We start from the raw sequence: 21,847 nt of genomic DNA, 5'->3' as shown, positions 1-21,847 counted from the left end.
AAAAGCCCAATAAAAAGCCCACAAAAGCCCAAACCGGTTTAACCGACCGATTAACCGACCGGTTAACCGATTACCGATTTGACCGATAATTTTCGGTTAAGACTTCTTATCGGTCGGTAATCGGTTAAGATTTGGTTAACCGATAACTTATCGGTTAACCGACCGATAAGTCCATTAACCGGTCTTAACCGACCGATACCCAGCCCTAGGTGCCTAGGCTTTCCATATATATATATATATATATATATATATATTATTATTTATATTTTACTCTTTTATTTTATTTACTTATTATTACTATCATTATTATTATTATTATTAATATTATTATATATTTTTAATTTGTCCATTCTCATTGTTAACCTAAGCCAACCCTTTTTTTTTAAAAAAAAAAAAATCTACGAGTCAACTAAAAATACTCTAAAGGGACTTAGGATTGTTACAAATACTATGCTCATACATAGTACTAAGACATTTTAATCCGGCTTATAGGTCGCCTCCTCTGTGACTCGACCACAAAGTCGCAACTCATTCGATCCCATACTCGACGAATTGTTTCCAATTCCATACTCGACGTGGTAGCTAGCTCTGATACCAAATGATATGAGCCTTGAGTAGAACTCACCCTTGAAAACCGGCTTGCAAGAGAAGGGTGTCCAAGAACTTATATACACATAGTTAAAATTAGACTTAACCCATATGAGACACTAAGATAGTAACAAATTGTGAGACTCAATCCTACTAGTCATCAGATCATATGCTTCTCTCCCCCTCCTGTTCGTGGAACCTCCCTCTCCTGATCAACTCCCCTTTTGATCAGCCTAGCATCAGGAAAATCCTCAAAATTAAGGTTCTCATCTCTCCAAATTAATTTTGAGTTTTTGTGGACTCCTTCTCCTAATGGGTCCCTCAAAAGGACTCCCACTATTTCCAAATTTAATTACGATGTTGTCTCTTGTGACAATGTTATCTTCTTTGGCTACATAGGAACAAGGTAGCTCATGGAGGAATCATTCTTGATATTTTGGTGCTGGCAGCGTCATCATGGTCCCCTCCCATGGTGGGATCCTTCAAAATTAATTTTGGCACGACAATAAGAGAGACTTTTTCGACTCAAGCTGAGTGTGCCTTGATTCAAATGGTAACATCTTTAAGGCCCTCTCTCAACTAAGTCCTCCTTGCAACCCCAACTTAATTTGGGGAGAATCTTGTTGCTGTTCTAGTGTTAATTAATTACTATTTATTTCAAAAGCTTAAGCAGATAAGAAGAGATAAATTTAATCATTTAATCGTCCACTTGTCCCAAACACCTAAACTGATATGAGAGGTAAATTCAATAACTTAATCATTACTTTAACACCCGTCAATTTCTCTCAATTTGAAGGACTTTATTGTGGAAGGCGACTCACTAGTGGTGGTTATGGCTCTTCAACACCTGTCTATTGTGCAAGATTGGAAAATCGCTGACCGCATTGTAGACTCTATCTCTTCCATCCTAACTTATTCATTTTGGAAGGTTAGAAAAATTTACCTTTCATGTGGCATTGTGGCTTATTAGGCCGCAATTAAATTCCATTAATATGGCTACATTCCCACCTATTTCCTTTTTCTTTTTCCCCTTCTTACTCATTTGTAGCGGAAAAGATCCACGTTTCCTTTGCTTGTAACGGCTTTCTCCTTATTTTGATGTTTGTCTTTGGCCCACGTTAACAAAGGCCAGAAGAAAGAAAACGTCATCTACCCATTGAATCCTGCTTCCCTTCAACCCAAAAGAAAAAATAAAATAAGTGTCTTTTAGGTGCTTAAATAAATAAATAATGGACAGAGTTTACCTTTAAATTAAGTTGGAGGAACTTCTTCCAACTCATTCTCAATACGTCCAATACGGCAAGCACGAAAGGACGTTTGAACTCATCCTCAATAAACAAAGTTGACAAATTTGTTGAAAGAATGACCTGAAACAACATCTAAACCTTCTAAAACGCGCTGCAGGTCTTAAATAAACAAAATGGACAGCACGAACAATAGAGTAATGTTATAAGTTACTTTTATGTCACTCTCGTGTCTCTTCAAGAATGATGTGGCTCTTAAAATCACCATTAGGTTTGTGATTGATCATTATTGGATTTTAATCGAATAATGATTTTAAAAGCTACCTCATTTTTAAACAGATACAAGAGTGACATAAAAGAGACTTAATTACTCCAAACAGGTAATAAGATGAGATCAGGGGGTAATGGATTAGCTAAGCAAATACTATTTAAAAAATGACAAAAATTAATTAGCTACAAATTGATTTGTAGTTAATTTATACAAGCCAATATAATAAAGTGACATGTATCATATACTTATTAAAAAAATATGTGTTGCTCACATGCTAAAGAACGCATGTCACTCTATTAGATTGGTCTGTATAAACTAACTACAAACCAATTTGTGGCTAATTTTTGTATAATAAACACAATTTTAAATGGAAATGAAGTCGTAACCCACTAATGTTTGGGTGATCACGGTCTCTTTATTTTTAATTTTTTTTTTATATAAAATTAGCCTTCAAACCTAAAATATAAATAGATATTTTCTTAAAATAAACACTAAATATGTTTATTTTTAAAAAAATACTAAACACTACAAAGTTTATGAAAGAATTTTATTCTTTTCAAATTAAGAGGTTTATCAACTTTTCATTACATCAAAAATTTCCCTTTCAAATTAAAACACCAAAAATTCTTTTGAAATATACATTGAATTAGCTATACGATAAGATACTGATACGGCGTCGTCTTTGTTTCTACAAGTGGGTCTAGTGCAGGCATGGACAAAATCTAATTGATTGAATTTAAATGGGAAGCCAATTATGTTGTTGAACGCCCGGCCGCCATGTCCGCCACCACTATGGGCTTCGCAGCACCGTGGGTTCTGAGAAAAGCAGCAAATGCGCTCGCTCGCTCTCCCGCTCTTGGAATCAACAGCAACCTCACTCACTACAAAACACTCCGCTCTTTTCCTCTCACTTCTCCTTTGAGTTCTCAAGGTGCGAGTGTGGCTTTGGGATGGTACTCTTTGGTAGTACGATTGCTTTGTGTCTCACTCTTGCTAGTGTTTATTCTAAATTTGTGCTAAAGTTGGGGATTTTCGGACACCCAATTGGTTTAATGGTTGAAACACGTAATTTTATTGACACTAAATTTATGCAAACATTGGTAACTTACCGTCTTAATGCAGCTGTTACCATGTTGATGATTGAGATGTTACTGGAATGTATATGAAATTGAACTAATTAAGTTATCCATTTATCATGAATTATAAGCAGTGTCGTTAAACAAGGTGAATTGAAGAAATGAGGAAATGCTGTTTGATAAAAATCCTGACTTAAGTTTTGTGGAAAATCAGCATTTGAAAGCTTATGAGAAAACGAACCATATGTTGTGGCAATCAGTTTGTGTTGTGGCTTCTGAATGTTTGAAACTTATCTGCTTATCAAGGAGCATGCTAATTATTAAATGAGCCATGCTGAAGGTTTAAGTATCCGGCCTGTATGGAAAAGCGAAGGATGATAACACCAGTCTTGGTTCAGGACAGTACTTAGCCGAAGAAACTTGTATGAAAAAATAATAGGGTACTAAGGAATGAACAAGCCACAGCTTGTATGAACCTTTTCTAACCTGCCCAGCATACCACCTAGCACCTTGGGTCTTGCCTTGAAACTCTTTTGCGTACTGGGGTAACTAATACCCGATTTTCAAGCATCTCTAGAAATCCATATCAAGAGACCATTATGTGTCTAAAATTTGGAAAGACCAACAATTTGATTTTAGTTCTCACCAACCCCGGGTTCCTAACAACATCCATTATTGCACACCTTGTCTGCTGAACACTGTGAGATGAATGTTTAAGACCTCATCAGTACTGTACATGGAGACCTGTTCAATTTAGTTCCCTTACATTCAATGAATTCTCTAGCTTATAAGCTAAAAACTTTTGTTTCGTATCTGATGCTATTTTTTTTCCTTAACACTATGGATTCTCTGTGATAGCTTCAGGAATATGCCACTTAGCACAAGCCATAAAGGGTGATGAGAAAAGTGCTATTGATGAAGTGAAACATATTCTTGAAATGGTATTTGTGTTACTTCTCAGTAAATATATCAGACTATATCTACTTTCATTTCCTTGTAAAGGCCACCTGATTTTTTTTCCTTTTTAATTTTTTTTCTCTGCTGTAAAAAGGGCAATAAGGTTAGACCCTTTGGATTTGTGGTCATGAAATAAACCCTACATGGAACTTGATTTTGTAAAAATGTTTCTGATTTCACCACTGTGTTTTGCATTTATTGTAGGCTAGACGAGCATCATCACGAAGAGAAGTTGTCCATACGAATTTTCTTACCCCACCAGTGCTCAAGGAGTCGATGCTAGCATTGGAAAAATTAGCCGACATTAGAGCAATTGCTCAGGGAGGATACCCGCAGGTAAAACTGGCGTTCTGCTTTCCTTTGTGTATATGCATATAATTATCATCTTGTCTATATTGATATATCTTTCAAATTGTGACATTATCTAGGCTGAGCGTTGCCGAATTTCTATCGGACATCCCGATGTGATGACAAGTGATCCAGATGTAGTTGCAGCATTGAGGTAAGTCGTATTGTAGCACCTCCGTTTTTTGCACACCTTTGTCTATCTTTTATTTAATGAATACTTTTCCAGTGTCACGGGAAACTTTGGGTTTCAACCTTGTTCTCATGGTGACTTCCTTGGTGCAACTCTTGGTAAAGGGATTGCCAGGGAGAAGCTCGGAGATATTATCTTGCAGGTATCATTTGAATTTTCATTTGAGACACTATTTTATTTTTCAACTAGTTAGGAACATTTGTGTTTGATAACCAAACTATGTTCAGTTCAACGTCACTGCAATATGAAGAAGGATTACTTCTTTTTCTTTCTTTACCCCTTTTAGTATTTGAACATAAAACCTAGCCCAGCTGCAACCCACTCTGTACCGCTTAGGCTGTGGCAAAAGCCCCAAGCATGGAAAGGTCTAGTTATAATTCCTAAAAACTAATCTTATAATCAGTTCAAAGTTGTGTTTGTAACTAACCAAATAGCTTGGACATATCAAAGGAGCTGCATCCATGCCCGATGCTTGATGGATGTGTTTGACATGCTTTGTTCATGTTCATGGTTTTAGAATAGTTTATACATCTTGGATTTTTAAATGCCATAGTGGGCTGTGGGCACTTTGAGAAAAAAATTTCTTCATGCCAGAAATAGATAGCTCTAACCTATATGTGGGGAGAAAACTATGAGAAACCTTGGCAATTTGAGAAAAAAAAGAAAGAAAAGGGGTGAAAAAGCAGAAGTCATAACTACACAAATATTTTGTCATGTTCTCAACATAATAATCGGTGGAGGGGCGGATGCAGGGTGGGGTAGGGCTGAAATCCTCCCGTAGGGGGTGATGCTCAACCCTACTCCATTGTGTTGACTGAGCATACTCTCGTTTCCAAAGTAGACAGCATAACCATTCCTAATAGTTAGAGCTTTTTTGGTTTTAGGGAATAGAAAAATGCATGGTCTTTCATTTAATAGCTAGCCATCTCCAGAAAGTGGGATGATGGGCTTTGTTGATTCCAGTTTGACCTGCTTTTTTTTCTTGTTATTTGTTAAATATTCACTGCTCAGGGAGAGAAGGGGGCTCAAATCCTCATTGTCCCAGAACTTGTTGACTTTATTATATCGTCATTAGACAAGGTACTGTCACTTCATTTCTACTGCTTTTCCATTTTCAATAGATATCCAATTTGAAAATATGTTCTTTATTTTTTTTTTTTCTGGTTTCATCACAATGAGAATTAATAAACTAATCATGCAAATTGGATATCCAATGAACAGAGGATTTTTCAACAAGCCTTATATCATGCAAATTTTCACTATATCTCTTTAGTTGGTTCACAGTGGTCAAGACTCTTGAAAAATAATCTGAAATTGATTCAGATTCTTTCATATGCAAAGTTTCCAACTCACCTCGCAAAGTTTGCATGCGAACTTTCTTCACTTTATCAATTCCTTGATAAGAGTTTTGAAGAATCTCCCAAGTCTGCTTAGAAGTAGTTCCTTTGTAACATGCCAGCATCCAAACATTGATGGATGCTCATGATAGCCTTTTGATCCTTCATTTTTTCTTTTTGTGGCTTGTAAAGACTTATATTGAGTCGAAGATAAGGAATCTTCATTCATTCCACTTTACATTTTCTTTTCTTACGAATCTTACCACAAGTGGCTCTGATGCATTTTTGTTGGAAATTAAGAGGCTAAAACACATGCAATAGTCTAAAGAAGATAAAGTAGAGAGAAGGACAAACACAACAAACTATTTTTTTTTTTTAAATTCCATTCACTTGAAAGTATTGACTTGAGCACATGGATATTTTTATGCGACAATGGAAGTTTCTAACTTCCAATATTCAGTTCACCCATTTACATTACATATAACTCCTACATAAAAATTAAGTCCTAAATAACTTACATGCATGATAAATTCCATATAACTCCCACATGACTAAAAGACACAAACTCTTCAACTTAATAACCTACAAGAATATTGAAAGACGCAAACTCTTCATCCTTGAAATTATTGAACATAAACTAGAAATAAATTTCTAAAATCAAGTTCAATAACCAACATTGCCTTATTGCAGGTTGGTAATGTTCCAGTCTCTTGCACAAAGATACCGTTGATCTCTCTTGATTATGAACCACCAAGGTTGATAGTCATTGTCGTGCTAATCATTGTTGTTTCAATTTCTAAATGTTTCTCCTCTACCATAGACTTAAACATAGCTTCTTCTTTCGGCAGGATTCAGCCATTTAAAACCATAGAAGCATCACTAAGGCTTGACGCTCTAGCTAGTGCAGGATTTAAGATTTCACGATCAAAACTTGTCGACTCGATCAGGTATAGCCTTCTATATTAGTGCAAAATATGTCACTTGAATAAAGTATTATCTCTAAGCTTTGAAACCATTCACATCCGGCTCAGCAAATTTTCTCTCCATTTTAACTAAAAAATTACATTTTTCTATTTTAGCTACCCATTTTTCCAAAGCACCTACATCCCACTCTTTATTTTAGCTACCACTTTCATTTTTTCATTTAAATGTTCTTTCTTTATTGAGAAGAGAGAAAATGATAGATTTATTTATTTATTTAGTGAGTGTGTAGCAGCTCACCAATTTTTTTGTTAAAGTAGCTAGCTGGATGTGGGTGATTTTTCACCCAAATTTGCATTCTGGCTAGCCAAAGGTTAGTTTGGCTAGCTGGGTGTGAATGCTCTGACATAGGCTGAGGTCTTTTATATGATGTTTTAAAGGATCCCCTGGATTCCGGAAGGGATGCATGCACAACAACTGACCACAAAGCCTTGTTTAAACTAGTTGGAGTTGTCAGCTTGAATTTGCTTCTGCTTCTTTCCTTTGTCTTTACCGGGCCATATCATTTGCTAAATAGTAGGCACAATCACTCTTTTTGGTAACATGTCATTTGGTCGTTCTTTTTTTCTTTTTTCTTTTTTCTTTTTTCTTTTTTCTTTTTTTTCTGTCACATCACTATCATCCCAGCCAGGCTCTCTCGTCCTTGAAGTATTGCCACCTCTTAGTGTCTTCTCTGGTTAGTCTCTGTTAACTTCTGGTATGATCATTTAAGACAGTTTCACATGCTTACTGGTAACTTCAGTCTTTTGAATGATCTTATCTTCCGTGCATCTATTGAGTCAACTGGAAGCCCTAATCTCTAGCAGTTAACATTACATTTAATGTTGTCCACATATGTTCATGCCTCCATATATTCTGAGACATGGTTTAAGGACCAAAATCATATTTTGATCTTTCTTATACACGAAGCACGAAAAATTGCTAGGCTTATATAATAATAATAGCATATGAATTTGAAGTTCTCCATTTGTGCAGTAAAGGAGAGGTTCGTGTGAATTGGAAACCTATTTCTAAAAACAACACCCCACTCAAGACTGGTGATATTGTCTCAGTCAGTGGAAGAGGAAGACTAAAGGTGAGTTGTTGAATTTGAATGGCTTTTCCAAGTATTTAGCCTGCCAGGCATTTCTGATGCTCAAAATTTACCTTGGTGAATTCAGATAGGAGAAACAAGGACTACACGTAAGGGAAAATTTGAAGTAGAGCTCCTTCGATATCTGTAAAATTTGGCATGAGGTAACTCTGCAACTTTGAATATTATTTTCAAGCTTTAATGTCAATCTTTTGGTAAGGGAAGGTTAGGGGATGATGAAAGGTAAATTGTACTTGTTAATGTTGGGTGCCATAATAATAATAATGAAGCAAAACTGCCCTTTTTCTAATAAAGTTTTTTTTTTTTAAAAAAAAAAAAAAAAAAAAAAATTGTTTTGGCCTAATAAATGTGTTGCATTCTAGTGAGCTTGCAATTGAGTGGAAGAAGGTCACGGAGGCCTCTTTGCCCTAAAATGGTGGGTGAAGCACACCCTTCATGATAGGGATAAGATAAGGTTGAGTTGGAATATATTTATATTCCAACTCATTAGTATTAGATTATTTAAATTAAGATTAGTTTATTGAAATTAAGATTAGGTGATTTGAAATTAGGATTAGGATTGACTATGAGTTAGCTTATGTAGTTGCATTGGAAATGGTCTCTACTAGCTTTACTATAAGTAGGTGTTTTTGTAAAAGAGAAAGGATATTGAGAATTGATATAGACGCATGTCTTTATGGTTTGTCTCCAGGTTTGCTATCAATACAATTTCCATTTCATTTCCATTTATCCATCTATTTCCATTTTATCAATTGAATGTACCCATCACTTCATCTCACTTGTTGAATAAGTATTACAAAAACTCCAAAAGGAAGCAGTGCCAGACTTCTCTGTAGAAATAATTTTCTTCTTTAAATCCTGTTTTGCCTTTGTTTGCAGACCCTCAATGTCTACCATTGAAGACGCTTCCAAAAGGCCACCCTTTTGAAGAAAATTAAAAAACAATGGAGGTTATGCATCGAATTAAAACCCATTTTCGGAGGGAAAAATAAAGAAATACCAAAACTGATTGAATCTTTTATGCGAAATGAGACTTAAAATTAATTGAGGGTCTAGTTACCGGCTGGCCTCTATTTAAATTCACATGGTTCGATTGGTAGATCAATCATCCAATGGAATGGTGCACTGAAAGACCTAACTACGATGGGCTTCTATTCAAATTTCCATGGATCGATTAGCAAATCAATCATCCAAGGGAATTGTGGGGCTAGCCAGAGAACCCAGCAAACCTAGGAATATCAGGGCTTATAAGCCATCGCAGGTCCGCCGACCCTCGATCCGACTAGTTCCCAAGACCTAAGTGTATCCTTGCTCAAGTATGACACTTAGCAGCTAATTATTCCTCTGCTAGCTCATTTAATTGCATACCCATACCATGTATCTATTCCCGATGAGAAGTGCTAGGAAACCAAACAAATGAACCCAGAAAAGTTTTCAAACTGACATGGCAGACCGTGAGTGCCAAACAAGGGAGAGAAAATTGCATTTTTTTTTTTATTTAAAAACCCTTGTCACGTCAGTTTAAAAATTTTTTTGGGTTCATTTGTTTGACTTTCTAGCACTTCTCATTCCCAATATTCTATGGAGGAAATCTCCATGTCAATAACAAATTTATTGGTGGAAATTCCTAAAACCCTAAGGAGGAATGGTAGGGACGATGGCCTATTTGAAGGAGGCGAGGGTACTCCTCCATGTATGCATTTTCTCACCCTAAGGCCAAACTTGCCTAAATTTCCTATCCGCTTACCCATACTGATTTGAACATCAGAATGGCTTTGTTGGATTTCCTTCCTGGTAGTGGTGGGTGGCAAAAATAAATTACAGTAGTTGGAGAAAGTGCAAGTTTGTAGAAAACAAGGCGCATAAATTGCTATATGCAAATACCAATAAAGAGGGTAAGACACCAATAAAGATACAGGGATGTCTCCATTAAGAGGCTAATATACCCAATATTACATATATTCCATTCGCATTCAATCTTTTATCAACAGAAGCAGATGCATGCAACCTATAGTCTTTGGAAAAATTGCAAGTTTGTAGAACACAAGGCTCATAAAATTGCGATGAAGTAATGTGAAAAATGTAAAATTAGCCCATGTGTTTACACCGATTTTTTATAATAAGTTCATGGGAGTATAAAATTGTTATAAGAGTTCTTTATAGTATGCAAAAATAACAAATAGGTTTATGCACCCAATTTTCACCTAATTTACAGCGCCTATGTTGTAGTTCTTTTAAGGGTTGAGATTCAATTTATAATATTCAATGAGAAAGAGAGAGAAATGAAAATTGAATCTCACCTCTTAAAAGAAGTACAACATAGGTGATGTAAAAAAAAATTACAGCACCTAAGCCAAACCGTAACAATTTTTTTTTTTATAAATATATACAATATATACAATTTTTTTAAAAAAAAACCTTGAATAGGGGAAGTGGTAGAGCCATCCCCTTTGGCCAAATGGGGGGTGGCAGAACCACCCCCATTTGGCAGCTTTTTTAAATTAAATTTTTATACATTTATATAGTTTTTATATATTTTATTTATTTATAGTTTTTAAGTTTTTTATTATAGATGACATGTGTCATAATTTGATTGGTGCTAACGTGACAGTTGATGGTTTCCATCTAAAAGTTGGATAGAAGTTAAATGTAGGGTCCTATTTGTTATTTTGCAAATATATCACATAGAGTTCTTATAACATTTTATGCCACATGGAGCATATTACAAGAACCGATCTTTTATTTTACATTGATCACTATTAAATGGTTTAAAAGAAATGTTACACACATTTTTACTCTCACACTCCCTCACGTAGCAGTAAAAATCACCATTAGATCCAAACTTGGATCTAATGGTAATTTTTATTACCATGACAGGAAGTGTGCATTTAGTAGTAATGTTATATATACTTATCCCTCCAATACAAACAATCGGCCTTCATGTGCAGTAATTAGGCAAAGACAGTGTTGAACAAAACATACACAATTCACCTCTACCTGTTGGAACAAATGGCTCATATTCTATCAGGCATAGAGAGTAATACTGAAATACTAGTATGATTGGCCAATTGTCGGAGCCGAGCGGAGCGAACGTAGCAAAGAGTATTTTGGGGTTTTTCAAAATACGTTCGTACAATTAGGTAAATATGTTATGTTGTGACCCTAAATCATTGAAATATAACCGCACTCTCATGTGGACGAAGGTACATTGACAAACCATGTGAATCTGTGTCTCGATTTTCTCTTGCTCTCTCTCTTTTCGTTTCTGTATTATTCATCATTATTGTGCACGCTAACAACACCACCCTTGGTTTGACGAGAAGAGGGATAGAAGTGAACTTTTATAGATTTGAATCATTGATTGTCGTAAGTACGAACATCATTAGACACCAAACCCCCTCCAAATAAAATATATACTCGATCACACTTCAAAATATTTCCTTATCGATCTGGAGGCTTGGAGGCTTGTGTCTCAATACTCATTAAGCTTAGGCTAGTTTTCAAGTTGATGAATATTTTCAGTCAAGAAGTGAGTCGAAACAGCTTGGTAATTTAAAAAAAAAAAAAAAAAAAACAAAAACAAAACAAAACAAAAGGCAGTTTTGGATGAATCCCAATAGCAGTACTAATCGATAAAATAAACATGCATCAGTTTCAAGACGTGCTTGAAAAAGCTCAGATCATTTGCTGACATGAACTTGTATCTGTATGCCACCCACTAGAGATTAATTATGAAAACCCTCATCCTAGATGCAGAATATCCTTATTATACAATATATCTTTGAATAAATTTTCAAGCATACCCACAATATCCATACTCGCATTTAAGGCCATGTGCACACTTCTTATTGCATTTGCCACAATGATTAACATTGTATGCAGTGTTGATGCAGGCTCCATTGCAACAACGCTGCCCTTGCTTGCACTTATTCCCACATCGCCCGCAGTTGTTCTTATCCCCAAGAACGTTTCTGCAGTGCTTCTTGCAGCAATGGAGAAGGCTCGCCCCCTTGTTTGCCGACACCCCATTGCACACATTGCGAGTTATGGGATCACAATGTGCACCTTTCTTTATCACAGTCGCCAAAAACCTGCTTCTTGATCTGAGATTGGCCAATGGGGAGTCAACTGTGTACTCTTCTCCATCCTCCTCAGCAATATCATTTGAGAAGGATAAATGAGAGTGCAAAGATAGGAGTATGATGAGAATGGTTGTGAGGTTGAGGAGTGTGGAAGCCATTGTGTGATATATGAAGTTTGCATGCCCGCATGAGTGGGGGCATTATAAAGCTGCAAGGTTTTGATAAAATATTGCAAGATGTAGCAATAATTAATTATTTCTTGCTGTAGATTCTTGCAAAAAGCACATTATATAAAATAAACTTCTGGAATTCCATGGGAAACTTTTGACAGCTACATTTAGTATAGAGCGCGCTCATTAGGAACCCATTTGCTTTAAATTAATTTAATTACCAAAGCTATTAAGAATTTGACTTGTAAATATGAATATCTATATATCATGATAGTATTTTACTCAACCACCTGATCTCATTTTCCTACTATTAATGGTCAGCTTTGTTGTTCTTTGTTACTGACTTATGATGGTCGTGTTGGCAACCCTTTGGGATTTTGTTCCGTTTACAGAACGTTGTCATACATAACAGCCTATTTTGGCTGTATTGGTTCGCTTGATAGGCGGGGTAATTTATTTGACTCATTTTTTACTGTTCTTAGGAAATCTTTGTCGCCTTTGTCATTTGTTTTCTTGTAATTTACATTTCTCCTCCCCTCGCTTTGAATAAAAAAAAAAATAATAATAATAATAATAATAAAACCAGCTCTCATGTCATTGTTGCCCTAGATTCTTGTTCACAACATCTAGACCTCTAATTAATAACTCGTCAAATACAAATGATTTACACAAATTGCAAATTTTAATGTAATCATAATGCTTAGTTCCGGTGCTAAACAGATGATTTCTCAAAAAAATTAGGTTACATTTGGTACGTGGAATGATTATTAAAACAAAAAAATGAATAATTTTTATTGGAAATGGAAGAAGGTCAATTGAAATAGCCTTGTTATTCCTCGATTTAAGAAAGTAATCCTTCCCCGGTGGGGCATGGAAAATTGGAAATGGCTACTCCAAGTGTTAGAGTATATGTATACTTTGACACCAAAGTTCTTTTATTCCACGTACCTTCTTGGCCGGTGACTCGCTGAATGCACACACATGCGCCGCGCGGCGTCCCCACCGAATTTGCACTCTCTCAAAGTCGTACATAGATCGCGTTGACTCCACAACCACCACATGATTAGCCGATTAATTATTCCCATCGTGTTTGGTCTCACATTGATCATCATGTGATACGGTCCATATATTCTTCTCTCATAGTATTTAAATATTATTTGACAATTTTTAGTCCTCACCTAACCTTAAAAAAGGCAAGTGGAGTGGGAAGTTGCATGCTCAGAGCAAACATTTTGCAAGAATTTTTTTTTAAAAAATAATAATTTTTAGTAAAAAAACTTTATTTAATTATAAATACAAAATATATAAAAGGTATTTAGTGAATATTGTGCAAGTTTTTTTTTTTTTTTTTTGTATAATTATTTATGATCCGAGCTTTGCTCCAAAATTACTAGAAAAATGATGGAGTTTCTGTAATTTTAATTTGCATCTAATTAATGTAGGATACAATTGATTAACTCCATCATGAATTTATTCATGTTATATCTCTCATTCACTTGAAATCAGGTGCTTTAAAATTTCTTGATGGCACAAGATAATATGCAATTGTTTTGTGACTGTTTTAAGCTTCTAAGCATAGCAAAATTTGGAAGAACATCTAGTATTTAAACGTGCTTGGAGTTGTAAAAGTTTTTATGTGGAAGGCCTGCAATAATTTGCTGCCAAACAAAGAAAATTTGTTTGAAAAAATGGTGGTGCAGGATCCTCTATGTCCAATTTGCGGAATGGATGTGGAAAATATCTTTCACATCTTACCCATCTTCTTGTGAAGTTTGGGGAGAGTGTCCTAGAAAAATTCAAAAATGCCCCATTAGAGGGGATGATTATTATTATTATTAATTTTTTTTAAAAAAAAAGTTGCAGGTGAGCTATTGGGTAAACTGGAAAAGGGAAAGTTCGAGCCGATGGCCACAATTGCAAGAGGGATATGGCTACGTATAAACAATATGATTTTTTATAGAGAGTTCAAACACTCGAATCAAATTGTCAAAAATGTAAGGGCAACTGTGGAGGAGTTCTATGAGGAGGAACAACAACAACATAATAATAATAATAGTAGTAAGGAGATTCGATAGTCAGACCGAGGTGTACAACGTTGGATGGCTCGCAATGTTATTTTGGAAGACGATACTTTGGAGAGTGTACATGGCACATGCACTACATAATAAAGCGCAATCATAGAGCAGGTACGTGAATTTGATAGACGAATATCAGAGCTCATTTTGTATAGTTTCCAATCCTGGTAAGTGAAACATGATTTTGAGAGAGAAGCAAACATGGTTGCCCATCTATTGGCAAAAGAGGCTTTACAAGCTATGTAAAAAAATTGGATGGACAAATATCTTATGTTTCTTCATGATATTGTAATCTCCGAGAGCTGTATGATTTGATGTTTTATTAATGAAAGCATGAGATTTCAATTCAAAAAAAAAAAAAAAAAAAATTATTAAGACATTAAATTTGATTTTGATTTTGTGTGTAAGTATCATGGAAGACTAGGGGAAGAAAGCAAGACTATGAGACACCATATGACTTTATTATGAATAGTGTTAAAAATAGGACTATTATGTCCCTTTTATGCTCAAAAGTTATGTGGATTGAATTTGGGATGATCATTATTAATTGCTAAATTTCAATACTACTGCTAAATTAGAAAATAAAAATAAAGATATTGGGAAAAATATTTGGAGAAGAGAGAGAAAAAAGATAAGAAGAGTTTAAATGATTTGATTTTAGAGGCCTGCGACCATGGCAGAAAATGTTTGGTAAGACTACATTTTGATTGTATTAACTTAATTATGGTATATTACAATGGTGCGACAGAAAATAGATTCTAGTGTAATATAACATAATTAAGTTAATACAATGTTTTTTGTATTTTCAGGTGTTTGGTGCGGTAGAAAATAATAGTCAACGAAAAATATTTTCGGTTTGACCGAAAAATGTCTTTAATTTCGGAAAAATAGTTTTTATTTTTAAAAACCGTAAACAATTTTTTTAGTTTGAGCATCCCCTCCTTAAATCGATAGACTCACGGGACGTTGCATAAACCGATAATACTATTTTCAAAACAAAACATGGCATTAAATTAACACTCACCCAAATTAACCAACATTTTTCCTACATAATAAAGAAATATTTCTCCTTTTTTTCTCTTCACCAACGTTTATCAGGTGCAAATCGATCATTTCCTCCTTTACATTATTTATTTATTTATTATTATTTTTTATCAAATCCTCATTTACATTTGTTAAGGTTCCAATATCTGCTATTGCTTAGTGTTTTCATTCCTTGTATTTAAAAGCCTATATTGTTAGTTTTAGCTCTTTAATTTCTTAGATTGAATTTGTAGCAAGACTTGCTGATAACAGCTATGTAGATCAGGATTATAGTGAATAAACTCATAATGAAATGGATAATCAAATATAAAAAGCGGAATAAAGAGAGAAATTGGAGATAAAAATTTTACAGATGGTTCGGTGTTAGATACTTACATTCACCACTAAGGAAAAGCCCAAAAGGCTACATCTTGTAGTTATTTTTTAATGATCTTTTCAATACAAATTATCTCTATTTATAGGAAAAATATTATAGGTGAGTACCATACAAATAAGAGAACTAATTACAAATATTTGAATATCAATCACAACGATTTGACAATCAATCACAATGATTTGATTATCAATCACAAGTATATGGAAATATATTTTAATATTAACCACCCGCCTAATCGCTAACCGCCTTTATGTATATTATATTTATATATATAAAAATACATGAAACGACGTCGTTTTTGTGTTTATATATATATATATATATATATATATAGAAATGCTGTCGTATGTAGTAAGGTATTATCATATTACCATAAAAACAATGTCGTTTTGGTTTTTTTGTAAAAAAAGTTATAACTTTTTAATTTTTTTTCTTAAAAAACGGTTAGCGGTCATTAAAGTTATGTGGGGTTAACCGGCGGTTAGCGGAGGCAATTATTGGATTTTACTAACCATCTTTTCACCCTAACCCCCAAACTAAAGGCGGAAAATTCTATAAGCTTGAGTTTTCATATGGAAGCTTAAGTTTGAAAATAAGGTTTTTTTTTTTTGTTGAGATGGTAGTGTTGGAGGTTGGAGACTAGATAGAGTTGGTGGCGGGCGACGGCGGTGACTGGAGTTGGTGGCAGTCGGTGAAATTTATCGGAGGTGGGCCTTTAACAACAATAGGCCGAAAATTGGCAAAACAATGAGCCAAAATATGGCTATGGACCAAATATGAGCAAGACCAACTTACTTGTAAAAAAACAAATTTGGGGCCGAATATGGGCCTAGATCATCACAGACCAAAATATGAGCCCACATAGGCCGAATATGAGCAGAACCAATTAAACTTGTCTGAACTTTTTGTTTCAAAAGAAAGGAGACGCATTTCATTTGAAAACCCGTTCCCTAACGGCTTGGTGAGCCAAATTCAAATTCGAAAGTTCCGCGTTCCTCATTCCTCATTCCCCCTCTCCCTCTCTCTCCAATGGCGACCTCCAACGCCTTTCTCAGCACGCCCTCCAAGACCCCCTCCGACAAGTCCCGCAAACACCCCAACCCCGTCTCGGCCGAATCCTCGGCTCGCTCCGCTCGGTTCGAGGCCTACAACCGTCTCCAGGCGGCGGCGGTGGCCTTCGGGGAGAAGCTGCCGATCCCAGAGATCGTGGCCCTGGGTGGCCAATCCGACGGCAAGAGCTCTCTCCTCGAAGCCCTCCTTGGGTTCCGCTTCAATGTCCGCGAGGTCGAGATGGGCACCCGCCGCCCCCTCATTCTCCAGATGGTCCACGACCCCTCCGCCCTCGAACCCCGCTGCCGCTTTCAGGTTTTCTTTTCTCTGTGCTCTTCTTTCAAATGGATTGCTGGTTATTTTGGTAAAAATGGAAAGATAATGGAAATTGGATTAACGTATGCGGTTCATGTTGAAACAATTGGGTTCTAGTTTCCAGCAAGCGATATGAAATGAAATGTCGACTTTGGAGGCCGAGTGATTGTGTTAGTTTTAACTTTTAATTGAATACAGATTAGTGTTTTAGCAAGTTTCAAATATGCAGATTAGTATATTTTTTTGTCTTCCCCATTTTTTTTATGTTCAGAACTGGGATGAACATTTTAGGCTACCGTTTAAAAATGTCGGATTCATAGATGTATAGCATGTATTCAGTACTTTATGTTACACTTCTGTTCCTTGTTGCTTGCCAAGAAACAGGAGGAAGTTGTGGATTACAAAGTTGTAAAATGAAATTACTTAATATGTTCAATTATTACGTTGAAACGGTGACTGATGAAAACAACCAATCTTCTTTGTAGAAACTGGGTGGATCAAGTTCAGTCTTTTATTTGTTTCTTGGGAATCAAACAGCAAGTAACGTGGGAATGAACATATTAGGGTTTGGATATTGAGAACTGAAAAACTTGTGGGTTCGTATGTTTTCTGGGTATTAACTGACTTTTATTTTGGTCATATGGTAATGAATACATATGCAATCTTCTTGATGTGGTGGTTATTTTGCTGTGTTACTTGTGTTTTGCCTTCTCTCAATGCTTTGATGTTTTGTTTACAAAAAGTACTGAGAGTTTAGCATTGAAAGCAGGAAGAGGATTCTGAAGAATATGGAAGTCCTGTTGTTTTGGCTTCTGCAATTGCAGATATCATAAAGTCCCGAACTGAGGCCCTTTTGAAGAAGACTAAAACAGCGGTTTCTTCTAAGCCAATTGTGATGCGAGCTGAATATGCACATTGTCCTAATCTCACCATTATAGATACACCAGGCTTTGTTCTTAAGGTGACACTCTACTACATGGGCAAATATATGTTTGAAATTATGATCTTATATTAATTTTTTTTTTCTTTTTTGGAACTTTCATTGGCAGGCAAAGAAAGGAGAACCAGATAATACCCCCGAAGAAATTCTTTCGATGGTGAAGTCATTGGCTAGTCCTCCCCATCGCATTTTGTTGTTCCTTCAACAGAGTAGCGTGGAGTGGTGCTCCTCACTTTGGTTAGATTCTATTCGCGAAATTGATCCTACATTCAGACGGACAGTAATCGTTGTCTCCAAATTCGATAATCGGCTCAAGGTATGAACTTATGGATTTTGTTGAGTTGACCCCTGGTAATAAAATTTAAGCATACTACAAAAGAGAATGTTGTAGATGGGTGGATACCTCCATCATTTAGATTCTCAATGCACAAAATTGTGCTTCCTCATGCTGTTGAAGTTTGTTTTTGCAAATGTACAAATAACTAAAGAAACTTGTTTTCATAGTATGGCAGAAGTGAATGGTTTCTGTGGATGTCATTGTATTATTGTTTGAATACTAAATCTAAGATATCTATGTATGCAGGAGTTCAGTGACAGGTGGGAAGTGGACCGATATTTGAGTGCAAGCGGTTACCTGGGAGATAACATACGCCCATTTTTTGTGGCCCTGCCAAAGGACCGGAACACCATTTCAAATGATGAGTTCCGCAGGCAAATATCTCAGGTGGACTCAGAAGTTCTACGTCATCTTCATGAGGGTGTCCAGGGTGGATTTGATGAGGAAAAGTTCAAGCCTTATATAGGCTTTGGCCATCTGAGAGATTATTTGGAGTCTGAGCTTCAGAAGAGATATAAAGAAGCTGCACCAGCAACTCTAGCTTTGCTTGAGCAGCGCTGCAGTGAAGTTATGGCTGATGTGGCCAGAATGGACTCTAAAATTCAGGCTACTTCTGATATTGCTCATCTTAGGAGATCTGCAATGCTGTATGCAGCTTCGATCAGCAATCATGTGGTGGGCAAAATTCACTCTTAAGATTTTTTTAAATTTAATTATGTGTTAAGTCATAAACTATTCATGACATCTTTCATTTGGAGGACATAACCTGTTTTTTTATATTAGATTCTCGTAATTCATAAATCTCCCTCATATTTCTGACAGTCCATGATTTCCTTGTGAGATTCTCTTATACAGTTATACTTTCATTTAACAAACATATGCTTTTATTCATAATGTGAATTCCTCAGGTCAAGTAGTTGAGACTAGATAGAAGTTTTTTGTTGAGTTAATTTGAATCCCCTCCCTTCTCAAGCAAAAAGAGGTGAATAGAAACCAGAAAAGTAATATCCTTAAACCTCCTATGAAAAGAAAAATAAATATAAATTATTTATTAATCATCCCATGCCACTAGAAATATCACCCAATTACTTGTAGTTACTATTACTTTCAGTAAAAAGTAATTCATGAAGTTATCATATAAGATTCACCTTCCTTTTTACTCTTTTCTTTTTTTAATTCCAAGAAAGTAAGTTTTAGATATTTGATTAAAAATGTCATCTGTTCATGCCTATTGTAAAGGGAGCTTTGATTGATGGAGCAGCAGATCCTGCCCCAGAGCATTGGGGAAAAACAACAATGGAAGAGCAGTCAAAAAGTGGTCTGGGCGGTTGGCCTGGTGTTACTGCAGATATAAAGCCTCCCAATGCTAGTCTTCGGCTTTATGGAGGTGCTGCTTTTGAAAGAGTGATACATGAATTTCGCTGTGCTGCTTATTCCATTGAATGCCCCCGAGTGTCAAGGGAGAAGGTATATATATTCTAAGAGCAATTTACTTGGGATAATGGATTGAGATTGTCTGTGAACTGGTAAATTATTTAGTTTCCTGATAGGTGGCAAACATATTACTTGCACATGCTGGCCGAGGTGGGGGTAGAGGAGTAACAGAAGCAGCTGCAGAAATAGCCCGTGCTGCTGCCAAATCATGGCTGGCTCCTCTTCTTGACACTGCTTGTGATAGGCTTGCTTTTGTTTTGGGGAATCTCTATGATCTTGCACTAGAAAGAAATCACAGTCATGACGCAGAATGTGAGAAGCTTTTTAACTCTTTGTTCACAATTCTTGTGCAGTTACTAGTTTATTTTACTTTATTGCCAACCCAAGAGTTGGGATTACAACTTTAATATATTCAGTGTAGTTTCTCTCTCTCTCTCTCTCTCTCTCTCTCTCTCTCTTTTTAAGGTTACCTGAGAATGATTTTCTTTGAACTGTTTATTCTCTTTCAGCTTATGATATTTTAGTTGGTAATGAGAATATGCATTAAAGCATGAGTAGTGTAATAACTCATGTTTGTGGGAGTTCAAGTTCACTGTAATCTGATGTCTGAGTACGTCAACTAATTTTCTGGTGATCTATTTCTTACTATCTCTATGTCCAGATTCCAAGATAAGTTTAAGAAACCAACCTTCAATTACCAGAGAAAGGAAAAAAGGTCCTTGAGGGGTCAAGAGCGTATATGGGCTTTGTGCCTTTTATGATTAATATATTTTTTATGCAACATTTTCCACTTCTGTAATTCTCTTTTCTTTTTCTAATTGTGGGTGTCGGTATGTTAATTTCATAGAATGGATCATTAAATCCATTGGACTTTGTTTGCTGTGCAGATGGGATGAAATCAGAAAAAATGGATGGCTATGTTGGTTTTCATGCTGCTTTAAGGCATGCTTACAATCGCTTTATTAAGGACCTTGCCAAACAATGCAAGCAACTAGTTCGGCACCACCTTGATTCAGTTACAAGCCCATACTCGCAGGTCTGTTATGAGAATGATTTTCAAGGACGCCTTGGCTCAAGTGCAACCTCTTTTTGCAAGTTCAACCAGGCTTCAGTTGGTTCATTTTGTCTCGAGCTAACTGATGGGGGGCCAGCAGCCTGTGATGAAAATGTGAAGGATCAAGAGAACATACCTCCGGAAAAGAACGGACAGCAAACCACTCCAGGAAAAGGTGCGGAAGCTAGAGGAGCTCTTCGAGAAAGCCAAATGACTGTGCCTGAGACACCATCACCTGATCAGCCATGTGATGTAGTGTATCCTGGGGCCAAGAAAGAACTTGTAAATGGCATTGATGTTGGAGCGAGAAAACGGGTTTCAAGATTGACAGGCAATAGCAGAAATACTGATCACATAAGAGCTCAAGATGGTGGCGGTCTTTTATTTGGTGATAGTGGTTCAAGATCAGGCTCAGCCTATTCAGATATCTGTTCATCAGCTGCAAATCATTTTGCGCGGATTCGTGAAGTTCTTGTCGAGCGAAATGTAGCTTCAACTTTGAATTCTGGATTCTTAACCCCCTGGTGAGCTTGTTTATCTTTTCAACATTAACTTGCATCTACAAAAGCATTTACATTTACAGAAACAACAGGATATGTTGTCCTTGTGACAGTGCAAGCACCAGATAGTGGTCAGATTTGTGCATTGAGGGGCTTAGGAATTTACCATTACAGGTTTCACGAAAGTTGTTTTCTTTTGATTGTTGTAGGCTGTCAGGAAGCCGTAAGGCTTTTGGTTTGATTTGTTTGGTCAGCTTATGTTATTTTGTACACATGTTTTCAGCAGTCACTACTTTGCTCAAACCATTTCTTAGCATAATCTGCGATTTTCAAATTGCTAGAATATCTCACGGATTCACTTGATTGTTAGTTGAATAACATAGAT

General features: G+C 36.1%; 3 protein-coding genes across 8 annotated transcripts; 2 read left to right on the top strand and 1 right to left on the bottom strand.

Moving 5' to 3' along the window:
• The first annotated feature begins 2,826 nt into the window (after positions 1–2,826).
• Positions 2,827–12,051, top strand: LOC132175337 (uncharacterized). 5 transcript variants are annotated; one of them, XM_059587240.1, is made up of 11 exons: positions 2,827–3,034; positions 4,038–4,120; positions 4,341–4,472; positions 4,565–4,638; positions 4,711–4,816; positions 5,686–5,754; positions 6,702–6,766; positions 6,860–6,958; positions 7,968–8,067; positions 8,153–8,228; positions 11,968–12,051. In XM_059587240.1, the coding sequence occupies exons 1-10, from the start codon at positions 2,881–2,883 to the stop codon at positions 8,213–8,215; spliced, it is 945 nt and encodes a 314-aa protein (XP_059443223.1). In that variant the 5' UTR covers positions 2,827–2,880; the 3' UTR covers positions 8,216–8,228; positions 11,968–12,051. The 5 variants fall into 5 exon arrangements, with proteins under 5 accessions (XP_059443223.1, XP_059443225.1, XP_059443224.1 ...); XM_059587242.1 differs by having other exon boundaries at positions 11,979–12,017; XM_059587241.1 differs by lacking the exon at positions 11,968–12,051 and adding an exon at positions 8,965–9,110.
• Positions 11,879–12,513, bottom strand: LOC132175338 (protein GRIM REAPER-like). The gene has a single exon (XM_059587244.1). The coding sequence runs from the start codon at positions 12,323–12,325 to the stop codon at positions 11,879–11,881; it is 447 nt and encodes a 148-aa protein (XP_059443227.1). The 5' UTR covers positions 12,326–12,513.
• A 4,250-nt stretch (positions 12,514–16,763) lies between these two features.
• On the top strand, positions 16,764–21,486 carry LOC132175485 (dynamin-related protein 5A; the record flags this gene model as incomplete). 2 transcript variants are annotated; one of them, XM_059587449.1, is given in 7 exon segments in its annotated part: positions 16,764–17,197; positions 17,967–18,158; positions 18,247–18,453; positions 18,721–19,149; positions 19,714–19,941; positions 20,025–20,220; positions 20,796–21,486. In XM_059587449.1, coding segments are annotated over 7 exon segments (2,279 nt in total), but the record flags the coding sequence as incomplete, so codon positions are not given.
• Between the last annotated feature and the right edge of the window lie 361 nt (positions 21,487–21,847).

The sequence above is a fragment of the Corylus avellana genome, chromosome ca3 (assembly GCF_901000735.1).
Source record: "Corylus avellana chromosome ca3, CavTom2PMs-1.0".
NCBI lineage: Eukaryota > Viridiplantae > Streptophyta > Magnoliopsida > Fagales > Betulaceae > Corylus > Corylus avellana.
Note: the sequence above shows the minus strand (reverse complement) of the source record. Positions and strands in the feature narration are given on the sequence as shown.